The sequence below is a fragment of the Drosophila montana genome, unplaced genomic scaffold (assembly GCF_035044405.1).
Source record: "Drosophila montana isolate Dmon_TW-CO22-7 unplaced genomic scaffold, ASM3504440v1 contig_3213_1, whole genome shotgun sequence".
Lineage (NCBI taxonomy): Eukaryota > Metazoa > Arthropoda > Insecta > Diptera > Drosophilidae > Drosophila > Drosophila montana.
In genome coordinates this window covers 269,138-289,287 of record NW_026998093.1, presented here as the reverse complement: position 1 = coordinate 289,287, position 20,150 = coordinate 269,138, and the positions used below count along the sequence as shown (strand labels likewise).

General features: G+C 42.2%; 5 protein-coding genes across 5 annotated transcripts in view; 3 read left to right on the top strand and 2 right to left on the bottom strand.

The window, feature by feature from the left end:
- LOC135432699 (uncharacterized) overlaps positions 1-7,587 on the top strand; it is a 64,110-nt gene extending 56,523 nt beyond the window's left edge. Inside the window, exons 5-7 of the mRNA XM_064688462.1 lie at positions 2,390-2,412; positions 6,256-6,590; positions 6,656-7,587. Coding sequence (XP_064544532.1) covers positions 2,390-2,412; positions 6,256-6,590; positions 6,656-6,997 — 700 coding nt within the window. The 3' untranslated portion in view covers positions 6,998-7,587. The remainder of the gene's footprint in view (positions 1-2,389; positions 2,413-6,255; positions 6,591-6,655) is intronic.
- A 397-nt stretch (positions 7,588-7,984) lies between these two features.
- On the bottom strand, positions 7,985-15,711 carry LOC135432814 (uncharacterized). Its single transcript, XM_064688643.1, has 5 exons — positions 15,098-15,711; positions 14,132-15,047; positions 12,664-12,951; positions 10,553-11,031; positions 7,985-10,490 (listed from the first exon to the last, which is right to left on the bottom strand). Exons 1-5 carry the CDS (start codon positions 15,566-15,568, stop codon positions 9,663-9,665), a joined length of 2,982 nt encoding a protein of 993 aa, XP_064544713.1. The 5' UTR covers positions 15,569-15,711; the 3' UTR covers positions 7,985-9,662.
- On the top strand, positions 11,399-13,462 carry Acadvl (Acyl-CoA dehydrogenase very long chain). The gene has a single exon (XM_064688460.1). It carries the CDS (start codon positions 11,442-11,444, stop codon positions 13,323-13,325), a length of 1,884 nt encoding a protein of 627 aa, XP_064544530.1. The 5' UTR covers positions 11,399-11,441; the 3' UTR covers positions 13,326-13,462.
- Positions 15,712-15,787: 76 nt separating the features above from the next.
- LOC135432698 (zinc finger protein 492) lies at positions 15,788-17,381 on the bottom strand. The gene is made up of 2 exons (XM_064688461.1): positions 16,803-17,381; positions 15,788-16,742 (listed from the first exon to the last, which is right to left on the bottom strand). Exons 1-2 carry the CDS (start codon positions 17,256-17,258, stop codon positions 15,912-15,914), a joined length of 1,287 nt encoding a protein of 428 aa, XP_064544531.1. The 5' UTR covers positions 17,259-17,381; the 3' UTR covers positions 15,788-15,911.
- A 23-nt stretch (positions 17,382-17,404) lies between these two features.
- Bulli (bulli) lies at positions 17,405-19,872 on the top strand. The gene is made up of 7 exons (XM_064688459.1): positions 17,405-17,586; positions 17,649-18,126; positions 18,191-18,583; positions 18,640-18,898; positions 18,951-19,350; positions 19,409-19,613; positions 19,669-19,872. The coding sequence occupies exons 1-7, from the start codon at positions 17,479-17,481 to the stop codon at positions 19,746-19,748; spliced, it is 1,923 nt and encodes a 640-aa protein (XP_064544529.1). The 5' UTR covers positions 17,405-17,478; the 3' UTR covers positions 19,749-19,872.
- The last annotated feature ends 278 nt before the right edge of the window (positions 19,873-20,150 follow it).

Here is a 20,150-nt window from a genome sequence, read left to right as displayed (position 1 = left end):
TTGGCTACGCATTCACACGCTGCTTGTCTAGCTTAGATTTGCCATTATTTAAGCTGGAATCTGGGCATATGGAGTAGCCCTCCCCGCAGCCCGCACCCCGTATAGGTAGACAGCAATCGGATTGTCACGCTGTTCACCTTGCCGTCAGCTTTAGTCAGTCAGTTTGCCAGAGTTGTTTTTGCAACTGTTTCATGTCAGCTGGCGGTCGGTTCGGTGGGTTCGGGCGTCGTGCATGGACGTGTTGGCTGCCAAATTAGCAGCAATTACATGTAATATCGGTTACACTTATTTGCATATTGATGCAATTCTCGATCGCCTAATGGCGCTATAAATTTGCTCGGCACATGTTGCTGCTGCCGCGGCTGCTGCAGCTCACAAGTTTGCTAGTTGCCATTTGCAGTTGTTTTTGTTTTTCGGCTCATGATTTGTTAGTGGACACCTCAGAAGTCGCGTTTTAATGGCACCTGCCATTCGGCCTGACAATGTTTGCTCAATGTCTAGACATTGTAATGGCAACACGGTTAACTCCAAATGTCTTTTTTTGCTGAGCCACTTGTCGGAAAAACTCAAAGCACCATTTGATTTGAAATGTTGACTGTCGAATTGATACTGGCGCTTGAATTACTTAACTTGCCGAGTGAAGAGCGTTAAATAAATGATGTTGTGCTAGTTTGTAGATTGCTAGCATCAACATTTTTAAGCCACTCGAAATGCCAAATCTATTTAAAATTCTTTTTATAAAGAACTGCAAGTAGACTCTTTAATACATTCGATTCAACGTTTAAGAATTCTCTTAAGCATATGAAAATTGGGCTTCTGTTTAAGAGATAATATTTTGTTGCAATTTAGCCAAAGTTCAAATCAACTTATTTTTTAGAATATACTACAGAGTGAATCTGCTGTAATTTACCAAAAAACACTACTTAAAATATAGCATGAATTTATTTAAATATATTGTTTATATTGTTGCTTGAGTATTTCCAATCTTACAATCTTAAATATTATTTAAAATATAGATTGTACTGGTTTGCCCGAGTATTATCTGCAATTTATGCCTGCATCGATTTTGTTATTTGATTTATTTATTTAACTTTAAGCTTAAGCCCAAATAATCAAAAAAAAAAAACAGTGTCCGCCTACACACACCCATAGCACGCACGCCACAGCAAGTCTGCATCTAGCTCACTTTCTGTTTGACAATAACATTGTTAAATTGCACAAAATTGTCGCTTCGTGCTCGTATTTCATAGTTTGATAGAAAATCGAATAACGAAATTCAAGTTTAAAGCGTTTAAGGCAGCTGCAACAACGCCGAGCTACATAAAAAGGCGTGTTCAATTAGCATGCTTCAAGCTCGATAGCGAAAAAACAACAAAAAAAAAATCAACTGCTGACGAAAAACAAGCGCAGAGAACATAACGTTTCAAAGGAAAAACATACAAAAAAATTGAAGAAAAAAAAACGCAGAAAATAAAAGAAAAACAGTTGGAAAATTAGCGCAGAGCAAAGGCACGGCCCCCAAGACGGACAACGACTGGCTGAACGGTGAGCTTGTTCACTTTAATTGAATTGCAAAAAGAGAGAAAAAAAGGCCAAATTAAAAAGAGGCGAATGCGAATCAAAAAGTCGAACTGGCGTCGGTTTAGCTCAGGTTAACATTATAATCGATCAAGGCAAAGCGAGGGGAAAATTGAACCGCATGCCGAGTTGCACTCAATCATACGGACACGGCGTACAATGGACGGACACTAGACGGTTAATTGATACGCACAATCTATATCCATTAGGTTCGTGCTCGATCTGACCCAGAAAGCGGTGGCAAGTGCAAATACTGTGGGGCCAAAGTTAATGGCAATGCGAGAAACTGTTAGAGAAAATTGCTAAACTTCAAATTGAAAGCGGAATTTGTAGAACAGAAGACAACAAAGGCAACAACAACCGCCGCAACAAAACGACATCAACATTGAAAGAACAGCCCACAAATCGGGCAGGTAATCCGGTTCAGCCTCTTCAATTCTACGCTTATCCGCAAGATTTTGTGCGCTAATCTAATCTCAACGTTTGTGTTGCAACAAATGGTGAATGCTGCTGCTGTTGTTTTTGTTGTTGTTGCTGCTGCTGCTGCTGTTGTAATGCAATTGTGTTGTTTGTGTAAAACTCTTATCTGCTTATACATATATTTTGCAGTAGTTTATCTGCGTGTCACACGCAAAACTTTTATTTGCGTAGACGAAGTTTGTGTCCTAAGTCTTTCGTTTTGGCATTTGCCATTTGTCGCCGTTTCTTGGCATTGAACAATTTGACATTTGCTTTGTGCTAATTTATGTTTATTTTACCGCCAATTTCTGTTTATTAATTGCAACATTCTGTACGCTTCTTATCTTTACAGAATTAAATCAGCGAATGCCAATGGTAAGTGCAAATCAAGTTTCTTAACTTAAGAGGGGTGCAACATCGAGATAATTACTATCTATATTTTGCTGGGCTATTAAAGTATTTAAGATAAATATTTAAATCGCAACAATCGATTCCACTTTGAAGTTTTTTTTTTTTATACATTTCTTATAGGTTTCCTATAGACGTTGTCAGCAGCTATTTCCGTCATTCTCCAACTGCATTTCAAACTTGATCAATTAGTACCTTGCTTTTTGCCTGCCTCGTTTGATTAATTAAGCAAGTCAGCGCTAGGCAGACTCTTTTTTGCCTCAACTTCTTCTTCTTCGTATTCTTAGCATATTCTACACTCGTTTTTTTCCTCTTTTCCATTTCCATTTTTAATTGCATAATTCTGGCTTTGCATGCAATTCACGGAAATTCGTTTTTGCTTTTGTTGCAGAGCAAATTTGTGGCACAAGTGGCAACAATTTAATTTGTTTTCTCTTGGCTCTTGTGTTGCTGCAAAGCGAACATACAAATTTTTGACGACAATGCATGAAGTTCACGTTCGTGCCACAAATCTTAGATGCTGCTGAAATGGAAACTGATGTACGTGCCCCCACAGAGCCCGTGGCAGCATTCGGCTTAAGTAAATTTGTAGACAAATTAAGGCAAAGGCTAACAATTGTCTTGAGTTCCCCAGCCAGCTTTTGCTTTTGGCATTGGCCTTTCCTTCAGATGGCTGGCTTAAACACGTTCGAAAATCGTGCAAAAAACTTTTTTTTTTGATTTAGTTGCTTGGCGCGCGGTTCTGTTTCCTTTATACAGTAGGCGAATTATTGACAAACGAGCTGGGGTACAACCCAAGCCCACCATGTGGACCCTTTTTTGGCCAACTCTCTCTTTCCAATTGGCGCCAATTTCACTGTCTGTCTGCTGACTGTCCTGTGCTGACATCGACATGCAGGACAAATTGTTGACGGCATTTAATGTCACAGCAGCCAATTAGCTGTCCCATGAAAATCTTCACTTGCTGTTGTTGTTTTTTCTCTGCTGTTTTTTCGGCTGTAACTTTTTTTGGCTAAAGTTTTTCTTTTGTGTGTGTTTTAGCTCTCGCGCAGTTTTGTTGTTTTTCTGCTGCTACGCACGGTTGCATGTTGCGAAAACAACAAACAACTGCAACAACAACAGCAGCAAAACAAAACAATCACCGCAAATCGTTAAACTGTCAGCAGCTTTTAAAGCGCGTGATTATGTCGAAGTCAACGTCAACGTCGACGTTGTGTGGCGACAGGCGCCAGTTGCCCAAAAACAGTTTTTAAAATGCCGAAGAGAAAACTTATTTTCAATTGCCCAAAAGCTGAGCACATTAAAACAACTCGACTGCAGCTGATTATGTTTGCACCCAAAGTAAATAATTAAGGTGCATAGAAAAATACCGTACGACACCTTTAAAAGTTAATTGCCACATCTTGTGGAATTGCCAAAAACTATACAAAATGCCATTGACTAAGTAAATGCTTGGTGTTGTTGCAACACTCCAAAATTGCAGTTGCTGCAAACACTATTTGCATAGGAAATTCTGCGCTCAATTATCTTGAACGCTGCCAGGCAGACAACGCGGCGTATGAGTAACATTACTTTAATTATGCATACGCGATAAGAACAGCTATGCGACATTTTTTTTGTGCCTAGGTAACAGACACAGAGAAGGCATTCAAGCCAACTCAAGCAGTAAACACGCTGACAGTCATTGGCATTATCTGTGCGACTATTAAGACTTCATTACACATGTCATATGCGCCATTTGGCGACTTGTTTCACAGAAATCCAACGAGACGCAAAACACACATTAAATTCCAAAATGATCGTTAATATTTTTGCTATTTATTTTTTTGATTATTATTTGTTGTTGCCGTGGTGTAGCTGATTCAAGTTGAACACAAAGTTTTTAGCCAAAAGCTGCTGTGAAATATTTTGTTAACAAAATTTGCCGTTGCTGCCGCTGGCGGTGCACGCAGATAAGCAGCAGCAGATAAGGCCGGCAGCGGTAGCAGTTGCAGCAACAGCAATAGCTACCAATGCACCCTGGTTGGAAGCTACTTGCATTTGTCGAAAATATTTTGTAAACAAATTGGGGTAGTTGATGGTTTGTTTGTATGGGAAAGTGAGAGGAAATTGTCTGAGTGGAAAATCTTTCAACGATCTCATGGTACAAAATAATAAATATATAAATACTTATAATAATAAAATTTAATAAAAATAATAATAACAATAATAATGATAATAATAATAATAATAATGAGAATGATAATAATAATAATAATAATGAGAATAATAATGAGAATGATAATGATGATAATAATAATGATAATGATAATAATAGTAAAAATAACATATTCAATAAAGAATCTACAACAAAAAGTTCTTCAGTTGGTCTCACTGGAGACTGGAAACATAATAAAAATAATTAAATATAATAATAATAATTCCTAAGAATACGCCATAAACTATCTAGATTTACGGGGAATACTTTTAAATAAATTTCTAAGCCTTAATAAACTAATACAGCACACAGTGCTTCGATAAATTCGATGAAAAAAGTTTGGCACCACTGTGCAATGGCAGCAATAAGCGTAAGTTCAATGCAATTGCTGCGGTAGCAGGCAGCAACATCGTTAACATTTCACAAAAACAGCTATTAAAGCCAACTAGCCGCACAGTCCGAATCCAAGTCCAAGTCGGACTCCGAGTCCAAATCCAAGCTGGAGTTGCAGGCAAATATTGCAGCTTGGAGTCGAGTTGCAGTGTCTCTGGCGTTTGTGACATGCACAAAATGCATGTATATGAGCACCTACGTACGATAAGGTTGGGTTAATAATCGCCAGAGAGCAACAGAGCCACAAGTTCCAGGCACAGTCATAGCTACGGCACAGTACGTAAATCATAAGCATTAAAAGCAGGCAACGAGTGGCAACAACCGAAATGGCTGCATTATGCATGTGCATAACTTGGAAAATTGGCGACGTTGCCAGCGGTTGCAAGTTGTTGCGTATGCATTCCGCTAATTAGTTGGATCGCCCCAAGCGGCGGCCAGCTCTGGGCGCAATGAGAGTGAAAGGCGATGCGGTGCGGCGTTAAAAGCTGAGCACTAGCCAATCATTAGCAGCTGAGCAAAGTGGATGAGCTGAATGAGCTGTGGGCAGTGGTGGGAACAGCGGATGCTGAACAGGTCTTGGTCTGGTTATGAACAGAAATTACTATAACAAGGCTCAAGGAATCTATAAAGATGCTGTTAGCGGATAAGCAGCCTATAAATGGTTCACTCTAGTGAATAGAAATTTTATAGACTTCCTATTGAAGCACACATATGTGTGAGAATGGCCAAGGTTAATGATCTCTTTCGGAGTCTTATGATATATGCCAAGGATTACTTATGAGGTTAGGCTTCTTCCACAATGAGATCACACAAGCTGATTAAAAAGGATCTCACAGTATTTTGCACAGTGAGCCAAAGTATTTGACATTTCGGCCCAGTCGCCCATTACTCATGCCACTCGCTTGCAACTGTGCAACCGTGTGGCACACGGTGCTAATGGTGGCTGTTGTTGCCACCTCGCTGCCAGTTGACAGCCGTTTAATTTACGCTTTGTTTGTTTTGCTGTTTGTTTCTCTGTTTGTTGTTTGCTGTTTGCTGCTCTGTCGCGTTCAATGAGGTGAATGTTTGATTTATCGCCCGATTATAGAACCAAATGTCATAGATTTCTGCGTCGCCTGCATCGATTCCCATTCCGATTTCGATTTAGCTTTAAGCCACCAAGTGTTCAAATACCAAAGCAACTACTCATGTGTCTGCCTGCTGCTCTGCATCTCTTACAGGTGGTCGCCCGCAGCCGTGGTGGTGTCGCAACAATCGCAACGGTGCCGGCCAGAACCGCTCGCCAATTTCCATTAAGCATTCGGCGGACAGCATACGCCGGCCGACTAGCAACTCGGGCGTCTGGACCTGGCTGGGCGGCAGTCGGCGCTCGTCGGCGGGACCCGATCAGATTGGTCCGCCATCAACATCGCCAGCCGAGAATCATTATACCCACATGGATGATGCGTACAGTCCGGTCGGTGTCAGCGAAGCTCTCTACGCGGAACTTGATCGCGAATCGGTGCGTTCGGCAAATCCGTCGTATCAGAATACGGCATACAGTCAGTGTGGCGAGGTGAGTTAAGCAATATCGCAAGCTTTATCCAATTATGTAACTCAATTTATCTAAATCCTTTACAGAAATACAATTTCCAAGCACACGAGCAAGACATTCCCATGGTCGTCTCGTCAGCGCCGAGCAGCGCCTACTACTCGGATCTCTCCGTAACGGCCATGCCGGGCGGCGCCAGTGGCAGCAACCAGGGCGCCTATGAGATTGTTGGCCTAAATGTCATGTCGCAGCCGCTGCCCAATTGGGAGCATCATGGCGGCGGCGGCGGCGGCAATGGCGTTGGCGGCGTTGCCACCACCGGTCTGGCGACGGGTGATGCTGCCGCAGCGGCCATGACGCAACGCCGCATGCCGCGGCTGGCGGCCATCAATGAGACGAGCACCAGCACAGTGCCCTCGGACTATGTCTAAGGAGTTGAGCAGTTAATTTGTAATTTATATTATATAAGAGATATGTGACTTTAAAAAAGTGAAAAGAGAACAAGAAATGCGAGCTTAACATGTTAATGAATTACGTTACACACAATCTATATACATACATATATAGTCTAATGATATATATATATACAAATAGTTCTATGGATATATATATATATATTTATATTTATAGCATATGCTAGCTTAGAGTTAGCGTAGTTTCGATTCGTGTCTTTTGTTTATGTCTGAATTGTAATATAAAGCGACAGATTTACATACAAGCATGTATTATAAATCTAGTTTTAATATAGTGTTAAACAACGATTTAATCGTGGGTGATATTTAGCCTAAATATGCTATATTCTTATGTTCTATGTACTTTAGCATTTTCTAAAAATGTAAAAACAACAGAAACGGCAAGAAAAAAGCCCATAAAAGCAAGCAAAAGCAAAACGGAAAACCGAATTATAAGCATTTTTTGATAAATTTGGATTAGGTGAGAGTAACGCATTTCAGTCTTAACGAAAACACCCCAACAATGTACCCAAAATCATATAATGGCATTATACGTATTTATACAGCAACAAACACTCATACACACACATTCACACGTTCATACATATTTACAGCAAATGAATTTATGCTTACAGGAAATATACTATATACAATATCTATAAACGAAGCAAAGGAAAACATATTTACAACGATTTTAATGCAAGAAAATAAAAATGAAAAAGAAGTATTTATGACTATTTACGAAACACACACATAATTATTTATACTGCATACACATATACAATATAATATACTACACGCAACCCAAAACTGGGCCATTGCCACAGATCACAGCTATAGCTCTCTCTCAACTCCAAGTAGCACATCATATCATTTACATACTACAGCATTAACTCAATATAAATAACTACATACATACATGTATACAAACCATTTTCCAAGCATATAACTTAGTAGACATATGTATTTTAGATTTAGTAGCAGCAGCTGCCAATGCTGTTTAATTTAATTTTTGTACATTTTGTTTTAGTTGAAAATATAATTAAAAACTATTGCTATTTACATTCTGAATCCCAAAATGGATCTGTGTTTTATTTACCTCTAAAAAACGCTCAACTGAAGACGTTTAAATTACCCCCTGATGACCACTAGACTCTTCCAAATTATCGCTCAATTTCTCTGGCGAGAAGAGGACGATGAGTAAATAACGTGTATATTTATTGTTAAATACTGAATGTTTGTTAGCAAAACTCAAACCTAGGCACAGAGCGTTTCCTCATATATTCCGATACAATAAATCGAATACTGGAAGTAGTAATATCCCGATTTGTTGGACATTATGCACGCATGCCAGTAATACGATATAAGCTATTTATTTAACAATCAGTTTTTAATACCTTTTTAAACACAAGCGATTTATCACTTTTTACATGTTTGACATATCTTAATAACTTAATATTAAAATCTGTTATTATATACAATTGATTGCCACGATAGATTGTCGGACTCACTCACAGCCCAAACCGTAAGACCCCGAAAACTGAATCGACGTTATTAAACTCAAGTGCACGCTAAGACGGACCATAAGACAAATCTTTTTTGTATACCAATTTGTAACAGGAACAGGGTATGCATTAGTCGTATATCGTTTACCAACAATTCGAAAAATCTTACACGTATGTGTATTTTTGTATGAATGTATCTATGTAAGTGGTTATGTATGTATGTAGTTATGTATATTATATGCTTGTGGTTATGTATATATGTATGAAGTTATGTATATATGTATGTGGTTATGTGTAAATGTTTGTATGTGTGTATATATTAAATATATGATCGGATGAATGTATGCATGAAAAAAAATATATAAGACAACTTTACCTGCCGCTATACATCAATGCCCTTCTATGCAATTCTCATGAATTCAAGTAAGCCTTACAGCTTTTCGTGCCTTGATTAAATATATTGTATTAACAACTTCTACGAACCATCTAACAAATTCTAGCTCTGCTCATAAACGAATTTACTCTCGTATTCATATATCTTTCTGCTGACATTACTTAAGCGCTTTCTCTACACTTATGTTAATTAGGTGATGTGTATATATAAATGTCTGTCTCCCTCCTATTAATAGTTTGCAGTAAAATAATTATGTGTATATAACTAGGAAACAGGCTATTTTCAAAACACCGAATATTAAATACGGATTAGAATTGTTTCTACAGGATCCCCAGTAATCTGATCGTATGCGGTTTTGCAGATATGGTAAGAGAATAATGAAACTCGAATTTTCTGGACTAGGTTGAAATTGTTAAAACAGGCAACAAGCAACGTTTCAACACAATTGCATTAAACCGGACAAAATCGTTTGCATAGAAATAGACAGACGGACGGGCATAGCTATATCCACTCGGCTTTTGATACTCATTTAGAACTATATATTGTAAGTCGCCTTCAATTATAAAGTCCTTTCATGACAAAATTATAATATTCTTTAGAAGAGTTTAAAAAGAATATATGTGAAGGAAATACAGACCTGCATATTGGTTTACTCCAATTATAAACGTACACATTTAGATCAACCTGTTGAACGTCAAATTTGTTCATCCAGAGTCACTAAGTTACTCGAAATGCTATGAACCTTTCAATCGTATTCAACATATTCACATTCTGGCATATCATTGCCATCCTCATCTCCTACAATCTCATGTGTATCAGTTCCTAATTCGGAGTTCGACTCCTTAAGCTGGCGGGTATGAATTTTATAGTGAGCGCGAAGAGCTGCCTTTTGCCTAAAATGTCTGCCGCATTCCACGCACCCATGTGGCTTCTCGCCCGTGTGGATTAGCTCATGTTGGTTACGTGTCTCGGGCTGAATGAAGGCGCGCTCGCAATAGCGGCAGACATAATTCCGTGCACGCTCGTGTATGGTGCGCATATGTTTATTTAGATTACTGGAGCTGTAGCACACCTTAGAGCAGAGCCGGCAGCAATAGGTGCGCTCTAGCGTATGATAGTTCAGGTGAATCTTGAGTTCGGTCCGTGTCGTCTTCTGTACGCCACAGTATGAACATGTGTAATTCTTGATGCCCGCATGGCGCATCATATGTATTTTTAATAGCTGCTTAGTGGCGAAACGTCGCTCACAGTCCGGCTCCTCGCATGCAAATGGCTGCTCCAACTTGTCTTTGTGTGTAAAACGATGGTTTTTGAGCAGCGCCATGGTGTCAAAGAGCTTGCCACAGAACTCGCAAACATGCGACTTGTGCTCCTTGCCAAGCTTATGACACTTTCGCATATGCAGGGATAACGTATGCTTGTGGCTGTAGCCTCGATCACAGCCTGGTTCGGGGCATGGGTACGGCATCTGTCCATGTCGCCGACTATGCGCTAGCAGGCGCTTCTCATTTAAGAATTGCGCGGCGCATATATCGCATTTGAAGACGCCTTTGGGATGCTGTGGCGAGGAGCTCTAAAAATTTAAGCAATGCTTCTGATACATTTCTCACATATTTCTGTTTTTGGCTTTCTTACTGTAACGGCATCCAATTCTACGTCGTCCTCCAAGGGCTGCGGAGGTGGTTCCATGTCACGAATTTCAATTTCCACTTGTACAGAATCCAATTGGTGCTCTTCACATTTTGCTTTGCTTCTGTGCCCTTTTCTATTTTGCTTTTCATCGTTCTCTTTTAGCTCCTCGACTGCAGCTGTACTCGGTGGTGCCGCCTCCAAGTCGTAAATAGGTTCCTCCTCATCGCAAAATGCCAAAATTTGCATGCGCCATTTTGTATCAGCTGCAATGCACTTTGCACGGAATGCATATAACTGTTCCAACAGGTTAAAGCACCCCTGGCAAAGCTCACTGGGAACTCGCTGCTCCTCAGACACGGACAAATCGGTGCAAGTGACAAACTTGTGTGCTAATAGAGGCAATTTACGCATATCGTAGCTGCCGACAGTTGCATCGAGATCACAAATGCAAACACGGCACTTCGTAAAAGTAGTCATCAAAGCTGCTTATTAGTTTATCACATTTGAATAATACAATTTCCTTGTCCAGTGCTACAGAATAAATGACGGCGTTCTTTTGCTAACGCGGTTGCAGCTGATCAGAGGGTATCGACTATCGATAACTTTCTTCAATTGCAACAGTGTAAACATATGATGGTGGCATCAAACGTGACTAGAAAAATAATACAAATATAATTAAATACTAACAATGCCTCTTAAAGCAAATATGATAATGCATATGAATTTTTGTTTTATTTTATTTTGATTTCAAATCGTATTCGTTACTTTAGGATTTTGTAGCAGCTGGTCCAACATTTTGGCAATGGATACTTAAAAGTACTTGTTAGATGTAGCAGGTCACCCCCGCATTCATTGTTTACGTTTAGGTACAAAGTTCAGTTGTCTGGTTAAGATGTTGAAATTAAATAGTTACGGAACGCGCAAATTAATTTTAGATATTTATAAATATCGATTCTACTCGGCTGCCGTCCCAAAAAGGAAACCCGAAAATGAAGTTAGCAAGGAGCCCAAAAGACCAAATGAATCTTTCATGGCAAACATATTTCGTGGCACTTTGGTCTCGAAGCAAGTTTTCCCCTACCCCGATGTCTTGACATTGGAACAAAAGGAAACAATAGAAAGTATGCTAGATCCATTTCAAAAATTCTTCTCCGATGTAAACAACGCTGCGCGCAATGACGACAACTCCGTCATCGACGATAATACGCTTAAAAATTTATGGGAGCTCGGTGGCATGGGCATCCAGGTGCCCAGCGAATATGGCGGCCTGGGCATGAACAATACTCAGTACGCGAGGCTGTGCCAAATAGTCGGAGCGAATGACTTGGGACTGGGCATAACCCTGGGCGCGCATCAGAGCATCGGCTTCAAGGGTATTCTACTGTATGGAACGCCCGAGCAGAAGGCGAAATATTTGCCCAAGGTAGCTTCTGAAGAGGTTTACGCAGCCTTTGCTCTCACCGAACCAAGCTCTGGATCGGACGCCAACTCTATACGCAGCCGCGCAGTCAAAAGTGCGGACAACAAGTACTATATTCTAAATGGTTCCAAAATATGGATTTCCAACGGCGGATTAGCCGAGGTCATGACAGTGTTTGCCCAAACCGAACAAATTGACAAAAAGACTGGCGAAAAGAAGGATAAGGTGACCGCTTTCATTGTGGAGCGTTCCTTTGGCGGTGTCACTAGCGGTCCACCAGAGAAGAAGATGGGCATTAAGGCCTCAAACACGACCGAAGTTTATTTTGAGGATGTGAAAATTCCCATTGAAAACGTTCTCGGCAAGGAGGGCGAAGGATTTAAGGTGGCCGTTAACATACTGAACAGTGGTCGCTTTGGCATGGGTGCCACCATGTCGGGTACCATGAAGAAGTGCATTGAGATTGCAACGGCACATGCCAACGGTCGCGTACAGTTTGGACAGAAAATCAAAGAATTTGGCACCATTCAGGAGAAATTGGCCAACATGAATATACTGCAATATGCCACGGAATCGATGGCGTTTATGATATCGCAAAACATGGACTCGGGCAGTCAGGATTACCATTTGGAGACAGCCATATCGAAGATTTACTCCTCTGAAAGTGCTTGGCATGTCTGCGACGAGGCTATACAAATTCTTGGTGGCATGGGATTCATGAAGGAGACTGGCTTGGAGCGTATCATGCGAGATTTGCGCATCTTCCGCATATTCGAGGGCACCAATGAGGTGCTACGCTTGTTCGTAGCCCTCTCCGGAGTGCAATACGCCGGCAACCATTTGAAGGAACTGCAGCGTGCGCTGAAAAATCCAGCTGCCAATCTAGGCTTCATATTCAAAGAGGCATCCAGACGTGCAACAACTACGATTGGCTTAGGTGGCACCGACTTGAGCGCCTTTGTGGTGCCCGAATTGCAGGAATCTGCGAAGAGAACCGCCGCTTGCATTGATCTATTTGGCCGAACCGCTGAAGAGGCTCTAATGAAATACAACAAGAACATCATCAACGAACAGATTATATTGAATCACTTAGCGAATGCCGCCATCGACATATACGCCATGATCGCAACGCTCTCCCGAGCAACTCGAACTGCGAAACTTAACCTGCCCACGGCGGAACATGAACTTAACTTAACCAAAGCCCTGTCAGTTCAGGCAACCGAACGAGTAAACCAACATTTGCGAAAGGCGAGCTCAGGCCAACTGCAAGGCGAAAACAAATTAATATCAACAATAGCAAAAAAGATTTGTGAACAGGACGGTGTACACTCGACAGGTGTAATTGATTTAAATTGAACTTTAAGTTTAAAAACAAAGAGATTGAACAACTAAAGAGAAACTAATCCACATGTCTAATCCAACCATTAGAAAATTACATTTGTCTCAACCTTTTCTGTACCGAATTTTTAAATAAATTTTTAAGTAAATTACAATTGCATTTAGCTCGAGTTTGGCATAATTAATATTGGGCTCATAAGCTTAATCATTTTTTTTTTCAGCATTAGAAACTTTGAAATACGAATGATTAAACTTTACTATTTAAGATAGGCGCGACATGATAATTTTAGTTCAGCTCAAAGTCCATATGCTCTGTCACTTGCTGACGCACTATATACTATATGACGACGTACGGTGCCAATTTATAATACAGTAGCCGTTCGCAAATAAGAACGCTTCGTTTCTACAGCCGGTGCTTATTTGCAAAAATTTTTAACTTATACATATAATATGATATTGAATAAAGTATACTATACATTTAATTCTAATCAAATAAAGAAGGTAACAAAATAGTTCTTAAAGCAAGAATTGCATGGTCAATGCTGTGAAACCTCGATTCTAATTTCTGTAAGTTCTAGTATCCGAGTGATTACTGTACTAAGGAACTTTGGAATTTGAATTATTGAAATGATGATAGGCACAGCACGCGAATTGTGAGTGCAGACCAAAGTCAGACATTATATATAGTAATCTTAGAATTAAATAGTAATCTTAGTGTATTAATACACACTTTATTGCAAAATTGATGTACACAAAAAAATCGTTATCTTTGGTTGGTTTCTTAAAGAGATTCGTTCTTCTTATGGTTGCAACTTCATGTTATTAACTGCCGCCATCCAACTGCACAACGCTAATAGCAGCTGTGTCAGTCGGAACAGTCATCAATAGCGTATACACAGCCGAGTTGGAGTCCTTGCGTTGTCGCTCATGGATCTTGCGATGCGTGCGTAAGGCCGCTGGCTGGGTAAAGCGCTTGCCGCATTCCTCGCACTCGTGCGGCTTTTCGCCAGTGTGTGTCATCTCGTGGTATTTGCGGGTGTCCGCCTTGGCAAAGCTGCGCTCGCAGTAGCTGCAAGCATAATCTCTGGCATGCTCGTGAACGGTGCGCACGTGCATCTTGAGATTGCCGGAGCTGTTGCACACCTTCGAGCAGAAGCGGCAGGGCCAGGTGCGCTCTAGCGTGTGATAGTTCATGTGTATCTTCAGCTCGTTCCGTGTTGTCTTGCGCATGCCGCAGTAAGGACAGCTAAAGTTCTTGATGCCCGCATGCCGCATCATGTGCACCTTGAGTTTTTCTCTGCTGGAGAAACGCCGTGAGCAGTCCGGCTCTTGGCACGCGTGCGGCAACTCCGATTTGTCTTTGTGCGTGTAACGGTGATCATTGAGCACTGCCGTCGAGTTAAACACCTTGCCACAAAACTCACACACGTGAGACTTGAGCTCCGGGCCCAGTTTGTGGCATCTGCGCATGTGCATAATAAGCGTGGGCTTGTGGCGATACATCTTGTGGCAACCCTCCTGCTCACAGCTAAACCAGCTGCTGGTGCCCGAGTGTTGCTTCAGGTGCTCCGATAGACAATGAAAACGATTAAATGCTCGATCACAGCCGGCTTCAGTACACGGGTAAGGCATGAGGCCTTCATGTTGCCGCTGGTGCGCCTGCAGGCGATGTTCCACCAAGAAGCGCATGTCGCATATGTTGCACTGAAAACTGGGCGCAGCTGGCTTGGCTGGCAAACTCTAAAAGAGCAAAGTTAGCTAAATCTTTTGGGAGTACCACAAAGATATACCTGTTCCCCTATTGTGTCCAAAACTGTAACTTCTGTTTCGGGTAATTCTATTTCAGTCTCTTCATTTGCTAATTGCTGCAATTCCACTTCTCTACTGAGGTTGTCTCCTCGCCTCTTTCGCAGCTTCTTGTCAGTGTAGGCCTCCAGCTCAGAGACTTCTATAGCTGCCGCATCCAAGCTGCATTTGGGATTCTCAGCATCAGAGGATGCTAAAATTTCAACGCGCCATTGTCTATCGGCTGCAATGCACTTGGCACGGAATGCATAGAACTGCTCCAACTGATCATGGCACGCCTGGCATAGCTTACTTGGCAACGGCTCCTCTTCCCCTGCCGCAGACGGGTTCAAATCTGTGCAGGTGATGAATTTGTGTGCCAGTGTGGGCAATTTTCGCATGTCGTAGCTGCCGACAGTTGTATCGAGGGTACAAATGCAAACACGGCATTTGAGTCGAATATTTACTGACGTCATAGGCTTAATTTCAGTTTATTAAGTGTCGCTGACCCAGTGTGTAAGTGCAACAAACGCTATTTGTTTATTTTATTATTGTTTATTTGTTTGAAACAGCTGTGCCGACAGAAGAGATGCCCGAATCGGTGACTGTAACAGTAGCAGTGACTGAAAACAGTGACAACTCAGCTAAAAGTGATTTTCAGTGTTGGAATTGGCAAATAAATTGGACAAAACTTTTTTGGTATATTCGTTTTGTTTTTATTACAACAGTATTCAATTATTTTCTGAATACTTGGCCTATGAGAAGTTTGTGTAATTATAAATTATGCCTGTAAATGCACCGAATTTGAGCCCAAATAGTTTACTTATAATCATGTACCACATGTCCTAGCACATTACCAACGCCCACAGCTTGTATATCATTTGGAGATGTCATCGGGCTTGCATTTGTTTCCATGCTCTCCCGCTCGTGGATCTTGCGATGAGTGCGAAGCGCGCCCTTTTGCCTAAAGTGCCTGCCACAATCCGGGCACTCGTGCGGCTTCTCGCCGGTGTGAATCAGCTCGTGTTGCTTGCAAAGGAATGGCTGGGTGAAGGTGCGGTCGCAGTAGCTGCAGGCGTAACTCCGGGCACGGTCACGTTCGTGTACGCTGCGCATGTGCAGGTTGAGATTGCTGGAGCTGTTGCACACCTTGGAGCAGATGCGGCAGCAATAGGTGCGCTCCAGTGTATGATAGTTCAGGTGAATCTTGAGCTCAGTCCGTGTCGTCTTCTGTACGCCACAGTAGGTACAGCTATAGTTTTTAATGCCCGCATGCCGCATCATGTGCACCTTGAGTAGCTGCTTGCTGGAGAAGCGCTGGGCGCAGTCCGCCTCTTCGCACGCATACGGCAGCTCCGATTTGTCTTTGTGGGTGAAGCGATGATTTTTGAGCCGCCACAGAGTGTCAAATGTCTTGCCACAGTATTCGCATACGTGCGACTTGTGCTCCTTGCCCAGCTTGTGGCACTTGCGCATATGCACGCTGAGCGTATTCTTGTGGCTGTAGCCGCGGTCGCAGCCCGGCTCCGGGCAGGGATAGGGCATCAGTCCGTGTTGACGCTTGTGTGCTTGTAGGCGATGTTCCTCCAAGAATTGCGTCGCGCAGATATCGCATTTGTAGATCGATTTTTGCTGTTGTAGCGGGAGGTTCTAAAATGGCCAAAGGCCGATATGAAGCTTAAATAGTAACATTTCCAATGTTTTGCAAACCTGTTCGGCACCCAATTCCGAGTTGACTTCTGTAAGCTGTTCCGGTGGTTCCACTATGCGTGATTCCACTTGCGCTTCTGTATTGGCTGTTTCCTGCAGGTCGTGATGCCGGTTGGTGTCTGCTTCAACCCGGCACTGCTTAGGTTCCACGACTTCATCAGGAGTCGTTGGCTGCGCGGCATCGTTAATGGGCTGCTCATCATCGCAAAAGGCTAGTATTTCCATGCGCCATTTTGTATCGGCTGCTATGCACTTGGCTCGAAATGCATACAAACGTTCCAGCTGGTCATGGCAGGCGCGGCACAGCTCACTTGGAAGCCGCATCTCATCGGACAGGGACAAATCTGTGCAGGTGACGAACTTGTGCGCCAGCTTGGGCAGTTTTCGCATGTCATAGGATATAGCATCTGCATTGAGTGTGCAAATGCACACACGGCACTTGGATGAGATGGACATTTATGCTGTTCACCAAATCTCAATAAATTCAAAGCAATTTTGCTGAACAGTGTGCAAGATATTTATTTTTGTTTATGCGGGAATCAGCTGATTGAAACAGTGTGCAAAGGGGCGTATTGCAAGCTGTTACTGCAAGTTTGGCATTTTCCAACACTATTCCTTAATATGTGGGTGGAAAACTCGTAGATTTCTTGGACTGCACAACAAAATATTTAAAACAATGGAAAAACCTAATGGAATACACTATATTGAGCTTTCTAACAATTTCATACGTTTTGACGCCGTCAGCCAGCTAACGAATGTCTTCTTTGACGACTCCAACAAGCAGGTAACAGAAAGGCAAGTCACTGAGGCCAAAATGGGTGAACTGCAGCATTTTTTCTGTTTTAGATTTTTGCAGTCCGCTCGGGCGGGGCCACGGGCGTGGTGGTTAAGGGGCCCGTGGAGGATACTGTGATAACGTTTTGCATGAGTGATCGTGGAGGCGCTATACGCTCCATCAAATTCGCGCCGGACAATCAAATTCTGGCCGTGCAACGCAAGGAAAACGCGGTGGAGTTTGTTTTCTTTCAGGGCGATCAGCCGTTGTTGCAGGACATTGTAACGCATCAGGTCAAAACGCTGATCTATGGCTTCGTTTGGGTGCACAATCGCGAGCTGGCGCTCATATCCAACACAGGCGTGGAAATCTTTCAAATTCTGCCGGAGAAGCGACAGGTGCGCTCAGTAAAAGCGCTGAGCATAAGCATCAAATGGTTTGCCTGGTGCTGTGATGCCAATGTCGCCCTGCTGTGCACCACAGAGGGCAACACACTGGTTCCTGTGCTGGTAAAGCAAAAGGTCATTACCAAGCTGCCCAAAGTGGACTGTGAGTAACCCAATAGTTAATAAAAGCTTTCGAGCCTATCTTCATATGCTTCATTTTCTTTTAGTGGGCAATCCAAGTCGCGAGGTGCAGGAGAGCAAAGTAACGTTGGGTAGAGTATATGGAGTGCTGGCCGTGCTCATACTGCAATCAAACAGTGCAACGGGCATGATGGAGGTCGAAGTGCATCTGTTAAATGGTCCCGGTCTGGCCCCTCGTAAATGCCATGTGCTGCGACTTAGCCTTATTGGACGTTTTGCCATCAACACAGTAGACAATCTGATAGTGGTACATCACCAGGCCACGGCCACATCGCTGCTCTTTGATATTGCGCTCAGCGGTGAGGTGATCGATGATGTGACCTACCATGCGCCTATTACGCCGGGTCGCTCCATTAAACCATTTGGACTCAAGCTGCCCTCACTCTCGCCGGATGGCCAAATTATGCAGTGCGAGCTTTGTATGTTGTTGACTGTAGTCATATCAAATGTATTATTAACGTCGAAACTCTTGCAGATTCTACCAACTGGGTGCTCTTCCAGCCTAATATTGTGATTGATGCCAAACTGGGCTGCATGTGGTATCTAAATCTTTCCATTGAACCACTCTGCAATCTTATCTCGGATCGCATACGACTCACTGAGTTTCTGCTGCAGCGCAGCAGTGGCAAACAGATGCTATTGAAGGTGGTGGGACAGCTGATGGACGATCAGTACAAGGGCACGATGCTGCCCGTGTTGGAGACCATCTTTGACAAGATCAACAAGATTTATTCGTGAGTAAAATGCTCGAAATGTCAAAGACTTAATAACGATTCTCCTCCTCAGCTCCTGGGTGCGGTTGGAGCTACAGAATCAAACGGCGTTGCCCTCCAATGTGAAGAGCACAATAGCTAAGAACTCAACGCCGCCCATTGTTCTCATCGAGCAATCGGACATGGTGCAAATCTTTCAGCCCATTGCCAAGCGAACGTACACGGAAACTGTGCTAATGCTGTACCTGCAATCCCTAAACAAATACAACATTTCCGCCCAGGAGGAGCTGAGCAAGATGGTTATCAGCGAGCTGATACTTAATCGTAGCTTTGATACGCTGCGCCGTCTGGTCAGCTATTCAATGCTGCTCGAGTCCAAGTCTGTTGCGTGCTTTTTGCTAGCGCACTCCGATGTCAACTCGGCCATTTCACAGGTGGCCATTGATATGCTGGCCAAAATTCAGGCGCATGAGGTAATTTTATTTATTTATTATGTTAATCCCTTGCTAATTTATTTTTTATTTTTTGTAGATCATAATTGAGGTCATGCTGGGTCAGGGCAAGGTCATAGATGCGCTTCGGCTGGCCAAAAATTCGCTGGGCTCAGAAAAGGTGCCGGCGCGCAAGTTTCTCGAGGCGGCCTACAAAACGCAAGATGATTTGATTTTCCACAGCGTCTATAGGTTCTTTCAGATGCGCAATTTGCGCATGTACGAAACTCTGGCGTTTCCTAAAGGTGAGTCAGGTGTGTCAGGTTTTTATATACTTAATTAACGTGATAATTTTTTCAGCCGAACAATGCACCGAGTTTATACAGCATTATAACACTATATTTGCCGCGGATAGTGCCAATAAGTTGCAGATTAGCTGAGCCCTTTTTCGGGTTTGTTCAGTTTATTTTGTGATTTAGCTAATAATTGGGGTATTCACACTGGAGTCTACAAATAGCTTAAGCTTGTACATTAAATTAGAATAAACAAAATAACAAAAGGAAACATTCATATATTTTTATAATTTTTACGACTGTGCAAGTTGACAAACATGTGAAACTTTTATTTTGGTGATTACTAAGGTATTTTGAATCGATAATTGTTGAATCATTTAATTAACTATATAACAACAGTATATTCAAATGATGAATATACATATTTATAGACTGATTCTAGACATAGCATCTGGTGCTAAATATAACCGATGCTAAACTATTCACAGACTCTCTCTCTGGATGATTACCCATAATACTTGACACTGCATTTGTGTACTTACACAACAC

Bases quoted from the DNA above. Each gene is read 5' to 3' on its own strand.
- LOC135432814 (XM_064688643.1), bottom strand. From the start codon at position 15,568: ATGACGTCAGTAAATATTCGACTCAAATGCCGTGTTTGCATTTGTACC. The intron at 12,952-14,131 runs AATAACATGAAG...TTCTCTTCGCAG, and splicing joins GCAGTTGGATGGCGGCAGTT to ATTCCTGCAATTCGGGCACC. The intron at 10,491-10,552 runs GTAAGAAAGCCA...TTAAATTTTTAG, and splicing joins TAGAATTGGATGCCGTTACA to AGCTCCTCGCCACAGCATCC.
- Acadvl (XM_064688460.1), top strand. From the start codon at position 11,442: ATGTTGAAATTAAATAGTTACGGAACGCGCAAATTAATTTTAGATATT.
- LOC135432698 (XM_064688461.1), bottom strand. From the start codon at position 17,258: ATGTCCATCTCATCCAAGTGCCGTGTGTGCATTTGCACACTCAATGCA. The intron at 16,743-16,802 runs GTTTGCAAAACA...TGGCCATTTTAG, and splicing joins CGGAATTGGGTGCCGAACAG to AACCTCCCGCTACAACAGCA.
- Bulli (XM_064688459.1), top strand. From the start codon at position 17,479: ATGGAAAAACCTAATGGAATACACTATATTGAGCTTTCTAACAATTTC. The intron at 17,587-17,648 runs GTAACAGAAAGG...TTTCTGTTTTAG, and splicing joins TTGACGACTCCAACAAGCAG to ATTTTTGCAGTCCGCTCGGG. The intron at 19,614-19,668 runs GTGAGTCAGGTG...TAATTTTTTCAG, and splicing joins AACTCTGGCGTTTCCTAAAG to CCGAACAATGCACCGAGTTT.